Here is a 23,867-nt window from a genome sequence, read left to right on the forward strand (position 1 = left end):
ATGGAGCAGACCTGGATGAGGACTGTGGTGGGGGTGCTGAATGAAGTGAATGCTTCCCAGACTGATTCCATTTGAACTGTGTAGATGTGTATTTCCACTCAGGCTGGTTTTCTAAAATATATAACTACCTGTCATGTACATTTGGTCATTTGGAGCCTGATCAAACCCCCTCGAGATAATACCTCTGGAGCATTCCATTTGGGAGTGAGGGGAAAGTGGATATTGGCATATAAGGTGGTTTCAATGTAACTTTCTCTGGATGCTCTCATGACATTCATGCTGACCTTTGACCCCTCTGTCCTCTCTCCCAGGTCGTCCCATTCCACCTACATCCTCGTCTAGCCTCCTCCCATCTGCTCAGCTGCCTAGCTCCCATAATCCTCCACCCGTTAGCTGCCAGATGCCATTGCTAGACAGCAACACCTCCCATCAAATCATGGACACCAACCCCGATGAGGAATTCTCCCCCAATTCATACCTGCTCAGAGCATGCTCAGGGCCCCAGCAAGCCTCCAGCAGTGGTAAGGAAACTGTGATGTCTGATTGTGTGGGCTGCATGCGTGCTGTCCTTGTGCCTCCAGCAAAATGACAACTCTGAAACCAGGGCTGGGGAGAAGGTGGTATGGTGAGCACCAAGTTGAAATGCATTTGTTGTTTTGCAGCAATGTAGTTCCAGGTACATTTGTTGAAGGTCACGGTTACTGAAGAGGTATTGCTTCTCCTAACAGGGTGTGGGCCTCCTTCAGTGGGAGGAATTTGCCCAGCGCTGTACAGGAGAGCATGCAGAGTGTGCTTCAAAGGTGAAGTGCACAGAGACAATGGAATATTGAATTTTTGTGTTACGATGTTTCCGGTCACAGCCGAGTGACCCTGGTCACCCTCACACGCCCAGTTTGTGTGCATCTGAGATCCCTTGCCTTTTGATGGTTGACTTTTGACTTCTTCTTCCTCGCTTGTTCAGATGACTTTGTGATTAAAATGTGTTCCCTTGACATGAATACCGAATGTTTTGCCAAGTCTGAAGTGTTTGGGGGTGACCTCTCCTGTAAAACTCGCTACTTGTGCCTCTTCACTTGAATTTAACAAGCTGAGTGTATGGTACCATGATAAATACTGCCTCAAAATCCCCAGTCCTTATGGCTTCCACATTCACAGAGCAAAGTGAGCGGCCCCAGAGGCCTGTCCCACGTCTGAGGGTTTTGTGGCTGCAGTCTCGGTTTCCAAACTCTGAGCTGTAGGTGGAATTTCTTCTGTTGATGATGTGTCCATGTGAACATAAACGCGTAATAGCTAGGCTTAAGTACACATGATCCATCAAGAGACAATTGTAGAAATGACTTACTTCTGACCCAAAGGCTTTGGAGTTCCCTTTGGAATTGCCTACTCGTAATATTTATTAACATGTCCTGTCAAAAGCAATACAGAATTTTCCATGCCAAGAGGGTTCCTTGATGAAGTTGTATTTTGACTCCATCTAGGAGTGTATGCCACCACTGGTCCCAGCCTCCACCATGAAGGACCTCCTCAATACATTCCAATTGGTTCATCCTGGGGATGGAGTGATGGATTGCTACTTGTGACGGTCCATGCCCTTCTTCAAAGCCAGTGCTGATATATTTAGTAAACTCATATTCTTTTTCCAAAAAAAATTACCTAATCAAATCTCTCATCAAATGAGCAATCCATTGTTGATATTATGAAGGCCTTTAATCTACCATAAATCTTTATTAGAACTCATCAGAGCTTCTAGTTTGAGAGAAATGTGATTATGGCACTCTTAAAATGACATTACATCATTGGGGTGATTGGTTTATCATTTGGAGAAGAGACATCAATCATAACTAGCATAACCACACAGTAAATGAATTCAACCTTTCTACCGCGGAACAATGACACTGTAATTGCTCAAAATCAGGCTTAAAATGAAATCGGAAAATGCTCTTTCTTCAAATATGATGTTAACTTAATGGAATATATTATGAAAAATCATGTTTGAGGAAATTCTATATAATTAAAAATATGTGGAAATATATTCCCTTTTTTCTTTCATTGGAACCTGATTGTAGCTACAGAACCATTTTTTCAGCTGCACAGATTATGTTGCATTTAATTGAACTACCCTCGCTTATATTTTGCTGCTTTTTATTTCATACTATGTAATCGTGATGAATATTGTATTATGAAGGACAAGAGGCTTTTGAAATGAGGTGCACCTGCTGATAGCTTTTTAAAAACAGACAATTATTAGGGAGAAAATGAGCTTTTAAAAACTATATCCTTTTATGCAGGTATGGATACCCCAGCAAAGATGATTTCTGTAAGAGGTCAGTTCATGTCTCAGAGTTGTCTAGAATGTTTTCATAGTGACAATGCTGAGAGTGATTTCTTTTCTTCTGATAATTCTATTGGATTGTAAGTTGTTGATAGGGTATTTTGGTTAGTTTTATGTCTAATCAAGACCTCATTTTGGTGGACACAACAGGTCTGTGTGTTGAGAGTCAAATTTATCCATTGTTCATCACAGACACCAATTTGTTTAGCTAACTTAAGATTGATAGCAATTTAAGCTTCCATAGCAGGTGAAAATACCTCAGAAAATTGGAGGGCCCACGTTTATCCCAAACAAGCGCTGTGCTGATCGAATTCTCCACCTTAGGGGTGAAGGCCCAATTTTGTGATACCCTTGTTTTCAATAGATATTTATCTGAGAAACTGTTAAAACTCTGACCAGTGAACAGCCATTCAAAATTCTTGACACTGGCTTAGCTATACAGAGTACAAATCAAATTCAAATATATGTTTCCTCATATGCATTGGGGCGGGGCGGCGCGGGGTGGGCAGACATGCCTGCGTCTGTATGTCTGTCTTGTAAAATGGATTTGGGGTCCAGGGCAAATTGGGGATTCTATCAAGATCTGAATAGAGTTGCCATGAATTTAAATTTGACATAAAGTTTTGAAAATAGAGTTTGACACAGAGGATGCAAAGTGCAGAGATGCGCCTGGGTGTTCTGAATTGAGTTTGATGAAAGGGGCTGGATTCTTTGGTCGGTGTCATGGTACAAGCAAAGCATCTGTGTGATTGGTTGTGTTGTGTTTAGCTGCTTAATTGTGCAGAATTTTTTTCAGGTTGGCAATGATCTCGTGTTCAGAATATTTGGTACCAGTTTGCTGTTTGTCTCTTTCTTAGGTGAAAGAATACCCCTTTGAATATATTCAACCTATACCTGATTGTTAAAATTTTATTTCCTTCCTCTTTCTTCTCATGTTTTTGTTATTTTCACTCCACATTAGTAAAGTGCATGGTTAGGAAGGTCTCCACACACATTCCCTGCCCAAAGAGCCTCTCTGTTTCAAAGAGACAAACCAGACATAAACTGCAGAAGTAAAATATTTTTGACAACATGAAAACCTCCTCAAAGTAACAGCCAAACCTCACCTTTATAGCTTGACTGTCATTATTTTCTATGGCTGCAGTGCATTTTTTAGTGGAGGGTGCTAAAACCTCAACACCTTTGGAGTTAAATTGCTCTAACCCTCAATCTATGCCAATTGAGCAGATAGCCAGGTAAGGCTAGTGAGAAGCTTAGATGAATGTGTTTCCCTTCCCCTTGACCACTTTTTTCCAGGTAGTTGAGCTCTGGCAAGTGGCTCATCCTGTATTCTGACCTTTGCCAGGGAGGGCAAGCTCCGGAATGTTTCTTGTGTACAGCAGCATAATTTCAAATCCTGTGAAATAATTCATCTGGAAAAAAAAATCTGGATCCCAGCAGCAGTGTAATGGAGGCTCCTGCAGATGAAAGAATGAAACTACCTTCCAAATCAGAATGGGGTGTGTGGTTTGCTCTCAGCATATGGGGCAGAAAATAGATGGGCAGCCACATTGTAATCTAAAACCACTGGCCTGCCTGCCTCTCCTTTCATAAAAAGTTGAGTTTTCGTTTTCTTGCAAGTCTAAATGAAGGATTAGGGAATACTTAGTAGTGACCTCCGACTCTGCAGAAGAATGTAACCAGAATGCTTCTGGCAGGACCCTTCCAGTTGGTTCCATGTAGCAAAGGAGTTGTCCCAGCTTGAGAATCTCAGTTGTAACAGTGATTCAAATGGGCCCTGGTCCTTCTTTAAAGAGCCACATCATGGTTAATTCTTAATAAAAATTACACATTCAAATCAGCAAGCTTCAGGTTGCCAAGAATTCAGTTGCCTAGCTAATTTCAGGATTGCCTTTTTATCAGGCATCATAAGGCAAAAGAGTTTCATTCATTCATTTATTCCTTTTCTTACACTCCCTCCATGAATTTGTAGCAGCTAACCTTATCCTTTTTTTAACTAGAAAACTACACCTGAATGACACAATAAAGGTAAAGGAAAAATCTAGGGGGTTGAAGCACACAGGTAGGCTTATCTATGTAAAGTCCTGTTCTGTTATTTATAATAAACAAACAAAAATAACTTGATTCTAAGCATCCTAGGAACCCAAGCAAAAAAGAAAAGAAGAAAAAAATCACAACTCCCAACACTGCTGATAAAAGCAAATCAATCATTTCAGGGCCATTTTGCATCTCCCCATAGAAACTCCTCTCAAAGTAGATAACGTGTGCTTCCCAGGTGACCACACGTGTACCGTGTGCTATAGCACACATACTAAAGATCTGCTGTCAGAGGCTCTGACAGCCTCCCTCCACATAATCCAGAGGATACTTTAAGCAAAAAAAAACAATTCTACAAATGTCCCGAGATTGCACAGCCCAAGAACAGAACTTGATGTGATCCATGGATAAACATGAGTCCTTCTAAAGGACCTAAGAAACAGCATGTCCCTTAGACAGTAGACCTTAAACATCGCTGCTCATATTAAATAATTTGTGGGAATTAGCCAACTCTGAGGCCAGAGTCACACTCAGAACCTGGAAAGCAGAAGTCCTATGTTACAAATGTGTCTTGACACACCAAGAAGGGTTAGAATTGATATCCTCTAAGGAAAACCAAAAGCTAAGGCAGCCTTGCTCAGCCTCAGCAGGCCCCTCCCACCAAGGCTACATCTGGGACCTGGAAGAAGAGGGTCCACAGGATTTTTTTTTTTTTTAATTTTACGTCAGTGAAGCTTCTTCCCCTTATATATTACAGGTTTGGGGGAATCTTTTCCCTCTAACATAAATTCCCTCCTCTTCTTAGGCAGATTAGGCCCACTGTAATTTAATTTAATTCAGGATTTCCTGGATAGCTTAAGGCAACTACTATGCATATTGGTGATTGTACTGAGCTGATAATAGGTTGTTTTTTTTTTTTAAGTCCTTGTACATTGTATGCTGTTTATCCCAGCTCTCCTAATGTAGGGCATTTGAACTTCTTTTTTTTTTTTTTAAGATAGTACAAGAACTTTATTTTAACATAAATTCCCCTTATACACAAGGAACTATTATTTGAAATAGTTGCTCTCTAGTTTTTAATATTGACTATGGAGTCACTTCATTGCAAACCCAAAAAGAACTTAGCTCAGCATAAGTTTTAACTTATTCCATTCTAACCCCCTCTCAGTTTCACCCCGCCATGCAGCCTCAGCCCCTCATCCAGATAGCTCCACTGCAGGTTTTTGTGTCAGATCCCTAGAAGTTGTTCCATCAGTATTTGTTAAACCAGTGAATCAACTAATGTCTATAGTTCATTTGATTAATTTACTGCTGTTCATCATGTTGCAGGGAGGGAGGACAGATCAGATTGTCCCAGCTCAGGGGAATATAATTATTTTACAAAACATATTCAATATACCTATTTTGGGGTTTGCTTTTGTCTGTTTTGAGATACTCAGGGACTTTGTAATGCATCTTTAGAGGAGAAGGTTTTAGAAAGCACTATTCAGACACATCACAACTAGGGCCAGTACATGACCTGGAAGGAGTCCCTGGCTGGCTGGCGTCTCGGTCAGAGGAGAGGCCTGTTTTCACTACTGATTTGGGGCTCAGGACATCAAGTTCCAACATCATTCCCTTTCCCATGTCCGGTTTGTTTTGCACATGAGCCACATGGTTCCAAGTCCGTCCCTGTCAGCATGGATGTCTGGGTTGGATGTTCAGAGCTGCCTGAAGCCCCTTCTGGGTTCCCTGGCAGTGGTTTAGCCCCAGCTGCCAGATGGGTCCCTGCACACTGGACAGTGTGAGCTGGCTCATGTCTGTGAAAGTCCAAAAATGCTCCCACGCTTCCCCTGAGTGCAGAGTCACATGGGATTTCACCTCAGCCTGTGGTCATTTCTCTCCCTCAGTGCCAGCAACTCCACTAGGCACATTATTTACTTCATTTGTTTTTCGTTACCCTTACCCTATCCCAATGCAGCAAGGGTGACCAGCACACCCAATTTTATGCATGAGAAAACTGTGATGCAAAGTTCAGTGGGCCTCCCTGGTGGCACAGGGGTTAAGTCTTAGCACTATGAAGCTGTCAGCAACCACTGCATCATGAGTTCGATCCCTGGCCAGGGAGCAACCCACATGGTGCAGCAGACCTCTCCTGTCTCGCCCGCTACTCCCCTCAGCAGTGTGTTTCAGTCAATCTGCCTGTGATGCTCCCCACTCTGGCTCTGGTGATTTCTCTCACCTTCCCACACATCTGGCCTATACCCCGGCTCTTGTATAAATAAATAAATCTTAAAAAACAAAAATGAATACAGCATCATGAGATGCTCTTCCTTTCTCCCCACTGCCTCAATAGCACATGTGCCCCCACACTCTTCCCCTGTGCACCCTGGTTCAATAAATTCAGGAGGTCCTTAGAAACTGTGTTTCTACTACTCCCTGCAGGTGACTTTTAGAATCTGGCAAATTTGGGAAGCTTGGATGTGCTGGAAAGCTGGCAAGTACAGGTGGGAGGACTTACTTTCCAGACCCTGTCCCTTACTCACAGCATTCAATCATCTGTGCCTCAGTTTCCCTATCTGGGAAGGTTGGACATAGGGCAAAAATGTCTCTAAGCTTCCCTTCTTGATCTAATGGTCCATGTTTGTAAATTTCTTGCATTCATATGGACCAGGCTGCCCTGGTATTTGCAGGTCCTCCAACTCCTCTTCCTGGATAATTTGGATTCCACCCCATCTTCTGTTCCATTGGCAAAATTGAGACCTACACAGTCATGCAAAGTCTCCTTGCAGTTTCTTTGCAGAAGCTGAGAAGCTGGGTTTGGAGTCCGATGTTACTAGGTTAAAAATGCTGATGGCAATCCTAGCATCAAGCAGAGAAAGCCTAACTCTTCCAAAACTGACCTGGGTCTCACCCAGAGAGCCTCACAAAGAGAGCCTCACCCTAGCCTCCTAAATAAGGTCCCCTTCCCTGAGAAGTGGAAATTAATAGTTTTTGGAACTCTCTTGACACTGCTAACTGACCCTGCAGCAGAGCAGAGTGTATACCTTGTCTTATTTTCATTTTTGCCTTTTTGCAACACACACGCGCTCTCTCTCGCTCTCGCTCTCTCTCTCTCTCACCATCTCCAGCCAGGCTGGGGTCCCTCTTCTATATCACAATGCAAATGAGCACACAGAAAGATGGACAGGTAATTCCTTCAGAGATGCACAGAACTATTCCTCCTCAGCAAATAATCTTGCTATTGACAAAATTCCCAAGGTCGATAAGCATTGTGTGCATTCTACCTCTCCATCTCTGTCCCTGGCTTCTTGGTACATACAAAAGATGTCTTGGCAAGCCCAGGGACTGGGAGCTATTTGCAACATCTTAACAGTTTCCTGCCCTAAACAATTTTTACTCACAACTTCAACTTCTTCAGAATTCCGTTATATACTACAAATGATTAGAACTCAGTGGCCATTTTAGAATGTGGCCCTAGTTCCCTTGTTAGAGAGCTCTCAGTTCTCTGTTGAATAAATATATATTTAAAATCATATAATTATACATCTGATGCAACATTGGTTTACAATGCTGTGTGTGATGGAGAGGGATGGACTCACACTATGGGGCCCCATAGTCCTCTACCGTAATCCATTGTGTCTTCTCCCCACTTTGCTTTATCCTATTTCTCTCCTCTCCCGGTAGCCTCTATTCTACACTCATATTTCTAGGGATTGTTATTGGCTTGATTTTGCCTCAACATTTGTTTTATTTCTCTATAATAAGTGAAAACTACCACATGTAAGTGAAACCATCCAGTGTTTGTCTTTCCCCTTCTGACTTACTTTACTTAGCATTATCCCCTCTACTTCCATCCATATTGTCAAAATGACAAGAGCTCATCTTCTTTTTTATGGGTGAGTAGTATTCCATTGTATATATACATTTTCCTAATTCCACTATACCCTTGGGAACTTGCATTGTTTCTCTAACCTGGCTATTGTAAATTGTGCTGTGGTGAACATATAATATAATATATATATGCATATATATATATATATGCATGTATGTATTTAAATTAGTGTTTTTTTTCTTTTGGTCCGTACTTAAGAGTGGAATTGCTGGATCATATGGTAGATCTATTTTTAATATTTTGAGAACCTCCATACTGTTTCTATGGGGGAGGGTATCAGTATACATTCCCAAAGCAGTGTACATGGGTTCCTTTATCTCCACATTCTCGCCAGCACTTCTTGTTTCCAGTACTTTTGATATGGGGCATTCTCACAGGGCTGAGTTGGTATCTCATTATGACTTTAATTTTCTTTTCCTTGATAAAATTAATTATGAGTACTTTTTCATGTGTCTGCTAGCCATCTGTATGTCTTCTTTGGAGAAGTGTCTGTTTAGCTCTTCTGCCCTTTTTTTGGACTGGGTTATTTGGTTTTAGTTGTTGAGTTGTATGAGTTCTTTGTAGATCTTGGATATCTAACACTATGATTGTAGACAACTTACTTTATATCTCAGGTTTTTTCTTCTTTATCTACAAAACAGTATTAAAAGTCTACTACTCCTAAAGTTAGAAACTTTTTTGTGACATTCTGATGCATCTAAATATCTTAAAGGGAAATTTATATAGTTGGAGCAGATCAGCTTTGAAATTATATATTTTTTTAATTTAACAATTAGTATGATAAGTTATGCATTTGGAATTTATCATTTTTACCATCTTTCAGGATAAATTCAATAGCATTCATCATAGTCACATTGCTGTGCAACCATCACTAGCACCCATCTCCAGAAGGCCTTCATCCTCCCCTATAGATTCTGTGCTCATTAAACACTAACTCTCCATCTACCCCCTCCCATTTAATTTTTTATCTATTGATTTAACCACTTGCATAAATGAAATCATAGCGTTTTTGTCCTTTTGTGACTGGTTTATTTCACGTCATCTAGAGTCTTTTTTCTTTTTAAAGATTTATTTATTTATTTATGCAAGTACTGGGTACAGTCAGAAGTACGGGAGGGTGAGAGAATTCACCAGAGCCGGAGCGGGGAGCAGAACAGGCAGACCAACGAAGTACACTGCTGAAGGGAGCAGTGGGTGGCAGGAGAGGTCTGCGCGCCATGTGGGACCCTCGCCCGGTGGCTGGGGATCGAACCGGCGCTGCAGAGGCAGCAACCCAGTGCTCAACCGCTGCGCCACCGGGGAGGCCCCACTTCATCTAGCTTCTTAAAGATTTATCTATGTTATACCATGTGTCAGAATTTCCTTTTTCATGTTGAATAATATTCTTTTGAATGAATCTCATGCATTTTGCTTATTCATTCACCCATCAATGGACTCTTGGATTGTTTCCACCTTTTGTCTATTGTGAATACTGCTGCTGTGAACATGATGTACAAATATCTGTTCAAGTGCTTGCTTTGACTTTTTCTGGGTTTACTCCCAGAAGTGGGCTCACAGAGCCATATGATAGTTCTATGTTTATGTTTTAAGGATTTACATAATTTTCCACAGTGGTTATGCCATTTTATATCCTCACCAACAATACAAAAGGGTTCCCATTTCTCTACATTCCTACTAACTCTTGTTATTTTGTTTTTGTTTTCCTTTTTTATAATGGCCATCCTAATAGGTGTGAAGTGGTATCTCATTATGGCCTTTATTTGCATTTCTGTAATGATTAGTAATGTGAGGTCTTTTCATGCACTTATTGGTAATGCATCTATCTTTGAAGAAATCTGTTCAGGTCTTTTTTCGTTTTTAATCAAGTTTGCTTATGTTGCTATTGTTCTTTACATACACTGGGTATCAGTCACTTATTAGAATATGATTTGCAAATATTCCTCCCTTTCTGAAGTTGCCTTTTCACCCTATTGAGTATTCTTTAATATGAAAAGATTTTTAATTTTGATGTTGTCCAACATTGCTGTTTGTTCTTTTGTTGTTTGTGCTATTAGTGTCATCTAACCAACAATGTTAAGGACTTATTGTAGCCAGTTATATTTTTTTAATTTATTTTTATTTATTTATACAAGCACTGGGTACAGTCAGAAGCGAAGCGCGGGAGGGTGAGAGAATTCACCAGAGCCGGGAGCAGAGCAGAGCAGGCAGACCGAAGTACACTGCTGAGGGGAGCATCAGGTGGCAGGAGAGGTCTGCGTGCCATGTGGGACCCTCCTCCAGTGGCCAGGGAGCAGCCTGGGATCGAACTGGCACTGCATAGTCTGCGGGCAGCTTTGCAACCCAGCGCTCAACCGCTGCGCCACCGGGGAGGCCCCAGCCAGTTACATTTCTAATGATTTATATGAATGGAAACTCATTTAATCCTTACCACTGAGAATGAGAAAAGTACCTCTTGGTGCTGGCATCTGGCCTGATAGTAACTCTAATGTCTAGGTGCAGTTAGGAGCTACCTGGCATTCTGTTTAGGTCATGGTGCTGTCCCACTGAACTTACACAACCTTACAGAACACCAGCAGTCAACAAGCCCACTCAGTAACGAGGATGACATGAGGTTTATAACTTATAAGGCATATATCTTGCCTAAATAATAAATTATAATCTTGCCTAAATACACTGACACAGATCACCATCCAAAACACAAAAATACGCAACACTCTTCTTCTCCAGGCTAAAATGAGTGACTGTCTTTCTCTTTACCAAGTACAGTGTTGCCTTCTTCTAGACAGCCTTTCTTTTTATTTTTCCAGTTTATTTTTTTTATTTCTATATTCCCCATACAATTGCAACCCCCTGATTTTGACCCCAATTCCTCCTTTCCCTGCCCCTCAAAGTGTGTCACTGGTTCATAGTTGTTTGTTAATTTTGATTTTTTTTCTTTCTTATAGTTATTCTTTTTCCTGGTCTCCTTATTTAGGTTTTCTAGATTCCTGTTATGAGTGAGGCCATCCAGTATTTTTCTTTTTCTTTCTGGCTTATTTCTTTGAGCATGATCCTTTCCAGCTCCAACCATGTTGCTGCAAATTGCATGGGTTTATCTTTTTTGATTGCTGAGTAATATTCCATGGTGTATATGTACCACATCTTCTTGATCCAGTCATCTATTTTTGGGCATTTGGGTTGTTTCCAAAGCTTAGCTATTGTAAATAGTGCTGCTATAAACATAGGGGTGCAGGTGTTCTTTGGAATTGATGTTTCTGTGTCCTTTGGGTAAATACCTAGGAGTGCAATTGCTGGATCATATGGAAGCTCTATCTTTAGTAGGTTGAGGAATCTCCACACAGCTCTCCATAGTGGTTGGACCAGTTTGCACTCCCACCAGCAGTGCAGGAGAGTTCCTTTCTCTCCACATCCTCGCCAACATTTGTTGTTGCTCGTTTTTTTAATATGTGCCATTCTCACTGGTGTGAGATGGTATCTCATGGTAGTTTTGATTTGCATTTCCCTGATTGCAAGTAGCGGTGAACATTTTTTCATATGCTTGGTGGCCATTTGTATTCCCTCTTTGGAGAAGTTTCTTTTTAGCTCTTCTGCCCATTTTTGACTGGATTATTTTCTTTGTCTTTGTTGAGTCTCATCAGCTCTTTGTAGATTTTTGTGATCAAAATGCAAAAATGTTCTCCCAGTCAGTGGGGTTTCTCTTTGTTTTTGTTATTGTCTCTTTTGCTGTGCAGAAGCTCTTTAATTTGATGTAGTCCCAGCTGTTTATCTTTGCCTTCACTATTACTGCTTTGGGTGATGCGTCTGTAAAGATGTCTTTGAGGTGCATGTCATGTAGTATTTTGCCTATATTTCTTTCTATATATTTTATGGTTTCAGGTCTTATGTCTAGTTCTTTAATCCATTTTGAGTTGGTTTTTGTGCATAGTGTGAGATAGTAGTCAAGCTTCATTCTTTTGCAAGTAGTGACCCAGTTTTCCCAGCACCATTTATTGAACAAACTTTCTTTGCTCCAGTGCATATTCTTTGCTCCTTTGTCAAAGATTAGTTGACCATAGATCTGTGGGTTTATTTCTGGGTTTTCTATTTGGTTCCATTGGTCCATGTGTCTGTTCTGGTTCCAATACCATGCAGTTTTGATTATTATGGTTTTGTAGTATAGTTTGAAATCTGGGAGCATGATGCCTCCATTTCCTTCTTTTTTTTCAGGAGGGTTTTGGCTATTCGGGGTTTTTGGTGGCTCCATATGAATTTCATCAATATTTTTTCTATTTCTTTGAAGAATGACATTGAAATTGTAATTGGAATAGCATTGAATCTATAGATTGCTTTTGGTAGGATGGCCATTTTGATAATGTTAATTCTTCCGATCCATGAGCAGGGGATGTCTTTCCATTTCTTTGTGTCTATTTCTATTTCTTTTAACAGTGTTTTATAGTTTTCTTTTATAGGGCCTTTACTTCTTTTGCTAGGTTTATTCCCAAGTATTTGATTTTTTTTGTTTCAGTAATAAAATGAATGGTTTTCTTGATTTCTTCTTCTTCAGATTTATTGTTTGTGTATAGGAAGGCCTCTGATTTTTGTGCGTTGATTTTGTATCCTGCCACTTTACTAAACTGATTGATTAGTTTAATTAGTTTTTCTGTCAAGTTTTTGGGGTTCTCTATGTATATTATCATATCGTCCACAAATAGTGATAGTTTGACTTCTTCCTTGCCTTTTTGGATTCCTTGTATGTTTTTCTCTTGTCTTATTGCTCTGGCTAGGACTTCCAGTATTAGACAGCCCTTCTTATAGGTAAAAATGCATTGGCATTCCATTGTAGAACTACCTCCATTTTCTGACAGCATCAATTCATAGTGACATTTCCTTGAGTCCTCCGTAATCAGCTAATACAGTCTTTTGTCACATCTCTCTATGGAAGCACCCCAAAGTGCCTAATTGTGCATCTCTTCCTCCTTTCAGTGATTAGCTAATAAACCTAACTTTGTTTGACAGGAGTGTGATCCCAGAAGTGTTTTGACTGGAGGGCAATGACACATTATACTGTGAGTTGGTGATATTACTGCTGCTTTACAGATGGGAAAACTGTGGCACAGAGAGGTTAAGTAACTTGCCCAAGGATGCGTTGTGATTAAGCAGTATAATAGAAACCCGGTACAAAGTAATCAGCCTCCAGAGTGATAAGTATATATAAATATAAGTAGATTTTTAAAAGACAACTCCAGGGGAGAATATATTTAAGTGAGTAAAAAAAAAAAAATAGGCATCATTTACTACTGGGCTCAATTGTGTATAGTTTTTACATGGCATTGTAACATTAACATTTAATAATAATGTAAGCATTATATCAGGCAAATGGGGGAGAAGGTACATGTGTGGATTTAGCAGGCAGCAGAAAAAGCCTGTGTCTATATCATCAGTAGTGAGAAGTTACTAGATAATGTCTAAAATCAACAATGAAAGGAATAGCAGCAAAACACATTATTTATTGTCCTGGAAATAAATACTGAAATAATGAGCTAAAAAAAAAAAAAAAAGAAAGGAAAATGTGGTTGTCTCTGGAAAGGAAGAAATCGGTGGTTGTGATGGCAAAGGATTGCTATTTTTCAGCCAAACATGTAGAACTATTTGATCTTTAAACTATGTATTATTTTCTTTGGATGGTCAGGGGGGAAAAAAAGGAGAAAAGATAAGATACTGAGCATGCAAAATAATACAGTGTTAGAACCCCAAAATTGCACATGTTTAATATTCTCAGTCATATTTTCATTCAAGAAGGATGTATTGACTAGGGGCCTGTAGGCTTGAGATGAGACCAGGTACTACAAACTTTTCACTGAATCTGTAGATTTGTCTGTATCTGCTTCTGTTGATGAAGGAGCCCTGTGGAGTTGTTAGGATTTTAGTTCTTTATCCCAACTCAACACCCCCCAGACTTGCTGAAAAATCCCAGGCTTAGGATGACATGAGAAAAAGAAGACACCATAAGTACTGCTCCTCCCCATTATGAGCCTAGTATCTATCTAATGACAGGTTGCATCTTCCCGCCAAAGCTTTCCAAACCAACTCCACCCAACTCCAGCCAGAGTCAGAACTGCACAACAGTCTGATAGTCTGCCTTATTCAATTTAGCACCTCATTACGTTCTGATTTGTAATATTCTCTTGGTATTTCATGCATGTAAGTCACTTGTGTCAACATTAAATTGCTACCACTTAAAGACAAGGGTCATTTCTTTGGTCTTTTTGTTTCATTTAGCACTTGGGCCATGAGCCCAAGATATGCTTGTTGCACTGGCTTCACAAGGACAATGGTAGATCCGGGTAATGAGAAGGTAGATACATCCCTACACAGGTTTTCTGACTTGGGTCTGTTGACTGACAGTCATTATATCTGAGATCATCTATGTTTGTGGGTATGAGCCTGGTCATTCTTTGGGAGAAAAGGCACCATAAGGTGCCTTATGAGGTACAGGTTTGTCTGAACCATTGTTTTTCTTGCATGTGAGGAATATTTCTCTCTTCATTTTTTTCAGTCATATTTTATTTTTTTAAAGATTATTTATGCATACAAGAGTGGGGGTGCAGGCCAGAGATGCGAGGAAGGGGGTGAGAGGATTCACCAGAGACAGAATGGCAAGCAGAACAGGCAGATTGAATGAAATATACTGCTGAGGGGAGCAGCGGGCGAAACAGGGGAGGTCTGCTGCGCCATGTGTGTCACCTCCCTGGTTGGGGTTCGACCTTGTGTTGCAGTGACTGTGGATAACTTCATAGTGCTGCGTGTTAACCCCTTATGCCACCAGGGAGGCCCTCAGTCATATTTTAGTAGCTACTCTCCTGAGTTGATGGTTCTTTTGAGATAGTTAATTTTATTGATATATTTTTGGTGGTTCACTTATAACGTAGGGAGCAAGCCTACTAAATGCTGGCGTTGGTATCCATGGAAGGTTTCTAAGACCACTGTCACAAGCTTCTACAAACTGGGTGACTTAAAACAACAATTATTATCTTAACAGTTCAAGAAGCTAAAAGTCCAAAGTTAAAATATTAGCTGGACCAGGCTCTCACAAAAACTTTAGGAAAGAATACTTCCTTGCTGCTTCTTGATCTGGTGCTTAGCTCTCCCCTTTAGAGAAATTTTCAAAGGGAAATTTCTTGAAAGAGTTTTCTATCCTTTCTATTTCTCACCTCCCACATACTCTGCAACCAACTTTTTACTGACTTGGTAACTACTTTTACCATATTCACAAATGCCTGTTGTTTGCTAAATTTAGTAAACATTTCTTGTCATATATTGCACTTCCGTCCTTGACTGCTTCTTCCTGGTTGGGATGCCCTTTCCTCTGGCATGTATGTCAAAGAGCTCTCATTCCTATGTTTCTGGCCCCTTCTGTCTTTCTATGGGTGCCTCCTACTCTGTTTATCCCTTAAATGTCAGGGTCTCCAGAAGTTCAAGTTCAGGCTGTTTTTTGTTTGCTTTTTTGCTATGTGTGCTTTCCCATGGGTAATCATCTACAATTATAATTAAAATTGCTATCTATGAGTTTACGATCCTGCTGTATATTTCTCCAGATGAAATCTTTTATCCAAAATATCTAAATGGGGCCTCCCCTGGTGGCGAAGCGGTTGAGCGCTGGGCTGCGAAGCTGCCCACAGCCTCTGCAAGTGCCAATTCAATCCCCGGCCACCAGCGAGGGTCCCACATGGCGCAGCAGACCTCTCCTGCAGTGCCCGCTGCTCCCCTCAGCAGCATATTACATCAGTCTGCCTGTTGTGTTCCCTGTTCTGGCACTGGTGAATTCTCTCACCCTCCCACGCTTCTGACTATACCCAGTGCTTGAATGAATGAATGAATGAATGAATAAATAAAATCTTTAAAAAAAAAATTTAAATGTCCCTAAGTATTTCCACTAGGATATCCAATAGCCAACTGAAATATGACAGATCTGAAATGAAACTCAACATATCCCAAACACATTTCTTCCATTTGGTTTGCCTCTGACATTTTCATCTCAGTGCATGCCTGCCCTATTACCTAATCAGTTGCTCAAGCCAGGAATCTTCTAACCATCCTTCCGCTTCCTCTTTTGTACCTAGAATAAATTTCCAAACCCTATCAGTTTATCACTCTTAATTATTGTTTTGTTAAAGATTTATTTTATTTATTATGCATACAAGAGCTGGGGCGTAGACCAGAGGTGTGGGAGGTGAGAAGATTCGCCAGAGACCGAGTGGGGAGCAGAACAGACAGATCCACTGAAATACACTGCTGAGGGGAGCAGTGGGCAAGACAGGAGAGGTCTGCTGTACCATGCAGGTATCTCCCTGGCCAGCAGGGGATCTAGCTCGTGTTACAATGGCTGCTGACAGTGTCATAGCACTGAGACTTAACCCCTTGAGCCACCAGGGAGGCCCTCACCATGCTCTTTGCATTCAACATTTAATTAAAGTTTTTAGAAAACAAGGACCATACCTCTGTATCACATTTTGCTCTATACACTTACTCTTGCTTGGTGCCTGGCACAGAGCTGATGCTCCATAAATATTAGGTGCATGGAGGAAAGGTGTGCAGAGAGTATCTGCAAGATTGATCCAAGATTGGGCCTCCCTGGTGATGCAAGGGGTTAAGATGCAGCACTATAAGCTATCTGCAGTGACTGCAGCACAAGTTTGATCCCTGGCCAGGCAGCTACCCACATGGTGCCCCAGACCTCTCCTATCTCACCCGCTGCTCCCCTCAGCAGATCTGCCTGCTCTGCTCCCACTCTCTCTGGTGAATCCTCTCATCCCCACACTTCTGGCCTGTACTCCAGTCCTTGTATGCATAAATAAAAATAAATCTTTAAAAAAAAATTTAAAAAATAATGATCCAAGAAAGTCATGGGGACAGACTCTGACTCCCAGGCTGTTGGCTTCATTCTGGATTAGGATGGTAAAGAATTAAGAACACAATGACAGCTAATGAAATAGTGCAGAATATATGGCAGAGAAAGCAGGAAGGATTCAAAGAAAACCAATGTGCTAGCTAATATTTAAACTATAGACTTCGAATCAACCAGGGGTGTTTAGAACAACTACTTTGTACGGTACTATAAAGTCTAGTGCAAGCCTTTCTTCTGATTCCCCTTATGCCAATCCCAACCCTCTCCTTTGTCACTTTCCATCAAACCTTTTGTTTTATGATTTCTGTCACCTATTATCCTTATTCCTTTCTGGTATTTGTAAAGCCAAAATCTGGGGTAGGGACAGACGCATTCTTGATACTGGTAAGCACTTAAGGATGGTAGGCACTTAAGTAGTTATTTAAATTAATGTTTTCTGTTAGAGTTGTATTTTAGTGGAAAACAATAATTGTTTCTAAGAAAGCATCTTGGAGTTGAACCAATTCTATCAGTAAACAACCTTGGGAAGCTAACGATAAAAGCAATGAGCATTAGTTCTTCTCCCCTCTTCCTCTCCAAAGACCGACTTTGCATCCCTTCATCTAAAAAAAAAAAAAAAACTATGCTGATGGTTTGCATCTTTTCAACACCACAGTAGAACGGGCATTGCCCCTCTGCAAAAACTCTCCCAGTTAATGTTTATCACATTTCCCACCATCCACCCTCCCTTGGGATCTACAGTGATGCATCTGTGTACAGTACGACCTTACAAACCCCTGCTTGTGAATTGTGCTGATGTCCAGCCATGGAGTGAGGGGTGGGGGCAGGACTCATATCCCTGCGTGCCGGCTGCCCAGATCGTTCCACAATGCATTTGGTGGCATTCACACTTGACTGGCACCGCATTTCAATCTGTTCCATCTGATTGGATACTGTGTTTTCTTCCCGTCTGTGGTAATGGAGCACTCTTTCTGAGTTCCCAAGGTTATTTTCATCTCAATGACCTTTTTCATGGGGGTGGGGGGTGGGAATAGAAAGGGAGGCTCCTCACCATTCCCAAGCCCTCTTTGTTTTAAAAAAATGAGAGCAATTTGTTTTAAAAAATGAGAAGAGATAGGATGGCACACCACCTATTTAAATATTACGATGCTGGGTGTGTGATTTCTTCTGTCAACCTGTGCACCTTCTCTTAAAGACTGAAACTGGTTAGAATATAAGAGATTGAGGATCAGTTGTGGAAATAATTCACAGGGAGGGGAAAGAAGTCTTATGACACTGAGCAGACTTGACCTTTCTGCACCTCTTTATTGATCTGAAATTGCCAAAAGGGTTCAGAAGATAAAAAGAATCTGAAACAAAGAAAATCATGGGGAAGCAGAAAGAGCCCTGGAGACTGATGGTGCCACCGAATCAGAATCCCAATCCTACTAAGCTCTCACATGTTACCTGAGCAGTCATTTCTCCTCTGGGATTTCCCCATTTTTTCTTTCTGTAGTTTTCGGTCAGATAATTTAAATTGGCTCTTTTAACTTCAAATATCATAATTCTAAGAAAAGAGAAAGAGTTGCAGCACTTCCAAGAATGTCTTGAGTCGCTGATTTTGCTACCTCTCTTAAAAAACACACAGTTTTTTGCCACCCTAAGATAGCATAATGAGTCTATTATTCCTTTTGAGATTGGTGGTGATATGGATGAGGATGAGGATAGTAGGGATGCAATGATGATATTAAATAATCATCATTACTTATATTTGTATAGCATTGTGTATTTCAAGGAACCTGCTCATGTACATTGTTCCAAAGATTGTGGTATCTGGCCCTTGAGCAAGTGGGTTTGCAAACCTGGTTTTTTTGTCCTTGCTGGTGTTTTACAAATGCTTTTATCTTAATGATCACATTTTAAAAATCAGGATGTTTTGCATAGACATTATATTCCTGTCTTTCTTAGTATAGCAACAAATCTAATATTACCACCTGTACTATATCATGCCCTAAAATAACCACAGCCAAGTAGAGGCAGCCCATTTTAGATGGGACAGACACTTTGCATTTACTCCTCTGTGTGATTTTCATGACTTCTGTGGATGTTTGAACTTGTGCTGATGCCCAGCCATGGAGTAAGGGGTAGGGGGTAGGACCTAAAAGCATCAATGATAGTGATAATAACAGTGCTGCTGCTGATGGTGGTGATGGTGCTGGTGATGGTGCAGGTGCTGGTGCTGATGGTGATGGTGGTGGTGATGGGAATGGTGATGATTCCAACATTGTCATTCGTATTAGTCTCCCAGCTGATAGTGCCTTTAGAAAACACTGTTATAGACATTATCAATTTAAGAGCCCATCACTACTATGTGGTGAGACAGTCATAAGGGGAAGTATTAACAGAGAAAAGATTTGAGAGTCAGAAATCTCAATTGATTTACCAGTGGCCAGTACTTAGTCTCTGGTGGTCTCAGATATTCTACCACCAAGACCTTCTTTTATTATTATCTCCTGCATACCCAGGGTTTACTAGGACTTTAACTATTCACATGTATTAAGTCACAGTTTTTCCTCATTTTGTGCTACATGAAGGGCACATATATGTACAGATAGATAGACGGATAGATCGGTAGGTAGGTAGGTAGGTAGGTAGATAGATAGATAGATAATGTAATTCCAAACTATTGGTTTGTTTTAACATACTGAACTCATAGAATTCTTGTGCCTTGGGCTTGTACTACCCCAAAATATCCTTTTACCTTCATGACTGATTTCCCCTAAGCTACCACTAGCTTAATCAATGACCTTTCAACTACTATCTAACCTCTACTCTCAGTAATAAGCTTAATTTATTTACCTACTAAGATTAGAACTGCTAATGGGCATATTCTTTGGATCCTTTGTACAATTACTCTAGTTTTCTATTCCTTCCTAAGTGAACTTAGCAACAAGTGTGTACAGTTAAGAGGAAGGAAAGCTTACGTGGGTCAGGAAAGGGTTAGCCGAGTTTTAGGGAGCCTGGATCAAATAATCTTACAACATTGCTGAGCTTTATGCTGGTCTGCTAAGGTCAGTGCTGAGGCAGCTGAAGGAAAAGAATTCAAACTCAAGTTTTTAGTTGTTGTTTGTGACATGGGAGGATATAACAGGAGCTTGCATCACTTCTGGTTCCAATGTTAGTTCTCAGCAGCCGGCAACTGTCAGCACGTTTTGATTAAATACCCACAGTATGTCCCTGTGTCACAGGTGCTGGCCATTGCCTGGGTTTGAAAGGCCATGGTCACAGCAGAGCCAGCTCCCTTGGCTGCCTTCTGGCATTCTGTGTGACACTGATGAGTTCTGCAGCTCTGCCGCTCTGCTGGCCCTGACTTGCCCGTGTCCTCAGAGCAGAACAAGATCAGGATGAGATTCCTTTTCCAAAACAACCCAGAGGCTTGTAAAGTTTGATTTGGCTCTAGCCTGCTTTGGGAAAGATTGAAACTTTTAACAAAGTGAATTTCCCATGATGAGTAAATTCTATTTATATTTCACTGTATTTGCTGTAAGACACCTCAAGTTCTTTGTAAAAGAGACTAGCAAGAGAGATAAATAAATAGGATATTTTCTTGATTGTAAGATGACATTGATGGCGGGCACACGGGGCACTTAATTACAGCATCTCATGGGAGAAAAATAAAGAAGTGTCACATTAAACATGCATAGACATCGTGAGTCCTAATTTCAGGAACATTAAATGTGAGAAACTATTTCCCAGGATGCAGGAAACATACCACATAGGCCAAACACGTTTCTTTGTAACTACAGAATATCGATGCCCAGCTCACATCCATGCCCAGAGCTGTATGCTTTGCAAAACCTGCATCACATTACGTTGATTTCCTGCGAAACAGCCTTATGTTGCAGTGCAACTGAGCTGCGAAAGGGAGCTCTACATGGGACTGTTTTACTTCCTGAGGGGAAGAACCAAGTAAGTGGCATACCCAGCTGTCAGGAGGTCACACAGGGAGCTTACTGGGGATGGCACACACATCCAAAATCCAGTGCACAGCTACCTGGGGTGGAGATGCTGTCATTTTGAAAACCTATTATGTTTCAGAGGTCCAGCTTGCATAAAGAGCTTGAGAAATGTTTCCCCAATAAGGGAAAAGGTGAAGGCCTGTGTCCTTATTTTGCCTCCATCATAGTCCTGAAAAACTCTCTCTTAAGAGTGCCAATGTCTCTGCCTTATTCCCTTTTCCATTTGGACTATTGTTACCTTGGGCAAGTTCTTTAATTAACTTCTCTGTTTTAGTCTCACCATTTATAACACAAGGATAATTATTCGTCAAGATGATGTGGGTGGGGGGGTGTCTCTCCTTTGCACAGTGAGAAGAAGGTCTGCACCATATCGTAGCTTATTAATAGTTATGACACCCCACCTGGACAGGGGACCAAGCAGTCCCCCCCTAGAACCCAGAACCTTGGTTCAGATTCCCTCATTAAACCTGACATTAACTCTGAGATTTAACTGGAGGCTGTGCTAAGGGAGAGCATTGTCTCCTTGGTGGGTTCCATTTTCTCTTCCTGCCTTTTTACCCTTCATCAAGACATCTTCTACATAACTGGACACTGGACTCCTCAGCAGTGGCCAGCTTTTATATTCCCAAAAGAAACTCAACATGGACTGGTGTCTCCGTAGCTACTCAGACCAAAACATTGTGCAATAAAAAAACTGTTCACATACTCCAGGTCCAGGGTGTAGACATTCATTTCCATGGCCCTTCTCCCTCCAAAATTGGTTGCGCCAGTTCAAGGCTGGATAATAGCTGTGAGAAAAGCAATCTCAGAAAAGTTAGAGCACACACTTTAGCTTCGTACATCGTAGTAGAAAATTCCACTCACAAAGCGACAAGGCACCCTGATCAAGACCCCCGCCGTGTCCAATTAGAGTTCCTTAAAAAGGAACAACCTCTTTAACTTTGTGGGTTTCTGGGGGCTGTTTATCTTTTCCTTTTGGCTTATCACAACTCTTAAATTACCTTAGCATATGCTTCGTTGCCAGTATTTTTCTTCCTTTCCTTTGCCACAGGAAACAGAAAAAGTTTTTTATAAAAGGCAGTTCAAGAAAGTGTTAGAGGGAGAAAAACGTTGGTTAATGAAATAAAGAAGGAAATAATTTCCAAAAGCTTTTAAAACGATGTGGTAGCACAGTCATTCAAGTACAGGATCACCCCCCAAGCAAGATTAAGTCTTATGGGTGACAGAGGAACTGAGTTTGATGTGTCAGCTTTGAATTCTTATTACCCTAGTTTCTGTGCTCCACACAAATCCAGTATCCAAAGCAATTACACTTAGTATGCTTTTGAATGTGGTAAAATAGTCCATCTATGTAGTATGTAATCAAAGTTCTGATATTTTTTTTTTTTCCATCCAACGCACATGACTCCCTGAGCAATAACACGAGGTAGTTCAATTCGGCAAGCATAACGCTCCATACTCCCTCTAGGCGCCTTTCACCCAGCAAGTACTTCACTGGATGACAAACCCCTTTGCATTTTCTTATGTATCTGTCTATCTTTGTTACCGGTTAAATACAATGGCCTGGCATAACCAAAGTCAGAGATGACTCTAGGATGATGGGTGAATGAATGGCTGGATGGAGAAAGCTGGATGAATGGGTGTAATGGAGGAAAAATAATTGACTCTGTTCTTTGAAGTCGTTGTGTTTCACCAAAGAAGATGTGGAATATAGGGCAGGAGTCTCATGCCTAAAAATCAGACTAAAGCAGCATGTTTAGTAAAATATATTATCATTGTACTTAGAACAAAATTCAGACCATTTTTTGTGGCTAACATGACGTGACTAGATAGGACTTTGCCACTAATAACTAATCTTCCCAATCTCCTTTCCTCTCCCCATTCTGTAGAAACACCAGATTCTTTGCATTCTTTAAAAATACCAAGTTCTTTCCCTTGCTCGCCTTGCTCTTCCTGTTCCATCTGCCCAAATCTTTCCCATATCTTCCCATGACTGATCTGTGTAGTCACTTGGCTTAATTAAATATCATCACCTCAGACAGACCTTCCTGATTCAAGAGTGTTCTCTTTTGTCCCCAGCTCCTGTAGCCTCCACACCAACGCGAGCAAACGACAGTACATGCTCATTAAATATCTGTGGGGTGATTGAGTTACCCTTATATTCCAGATATGCAGTGTGTGACTCTAAGCAAATTCTTGAGGTCATTCTTCTTCCCAAAGTCAACTTAAAAAATGAACAATTAAAATCGAAATCTAAAGTGTACATGTTTCTTTTGATTTTTCCCTTTAAATAGGAAGGAAGGAAGGAGAAGGAAACTTTGAATCAAACAAACGTTGAGAGAAAAATTGTGAGACTTCTCATAGCCTCTTAATACGCTTGTGAAATGAGACCCTCCAAGGGAAGACTAGATGTCTTATTTCTCAAAGTTATTTGACTTTATTCCTCTTCCTCTCCTCCTCCTGAATATTCTGAGACTAATCTCTGTGGGTATATTTTGGGAAACAATAAGTTGCTAAATGTTTACAGTACCCCAGGCACTTGGCTAGACATTTTGCCACATACTCTGGTCCCTAAAACTTTTATTGATGAGCAAAATAAGACTCAGAACTTAGTTAATTCAACCAAGTCCACACAACTATCAATTCAATCAGAGCAGCTGGGATTGAACCTGTGCTGTTTAATTCCTGTGACCTTGATCTTCCTCCTGCCTCATCCTCCCACAATTTTGCTTCTAATTATTT

At 40.8% G+C, this 23,867-nt stretch overlaps 1 protein-coding gene across 6 annotated transcripts in view; it reads left to right on the top strand.

Annotated features, from left to right (window-relative positions):
* The window catches only part of TENM2 (teneurin transmembrane protein 2), a 3,493,894-nt gene that overhangs the window by 3,147,202 nt on the left and 322,825 nt on the right, over positions 1-23,867 (top strand). For all 6 annotated transcript variants that reach the window (XM_054691588.1, XM_054691585.1, XM_054691584.1 and 3 more), the window contains one exon: positions 312-521. In XM_054691588.1, the coding sequence (XP_054547563.1) occupies positions 312-521 (210 nt within the window). The remainder of the gene's footprint in view (positions 1-311; positions 522-23,867) is intronic.

The sequence above is a fragment of the Talpa occidentalis genome, unplaced genomic scaffold (assembly GCF_014898055.3).
Source record: "Talpa occidentalis isolate TD23 unplaced genomic scaffold, MPIMG_talOcc4v2.1 talOcc4.9, whole genome shotgun sequence".
Classification (NCBI taxonomy): domain Eukaryota; kingdom Metazoa; phylum Chordata; class Mammalia; order Eulipotyphla; family Talpidae; genus Talpa; species Talpa occidentalis.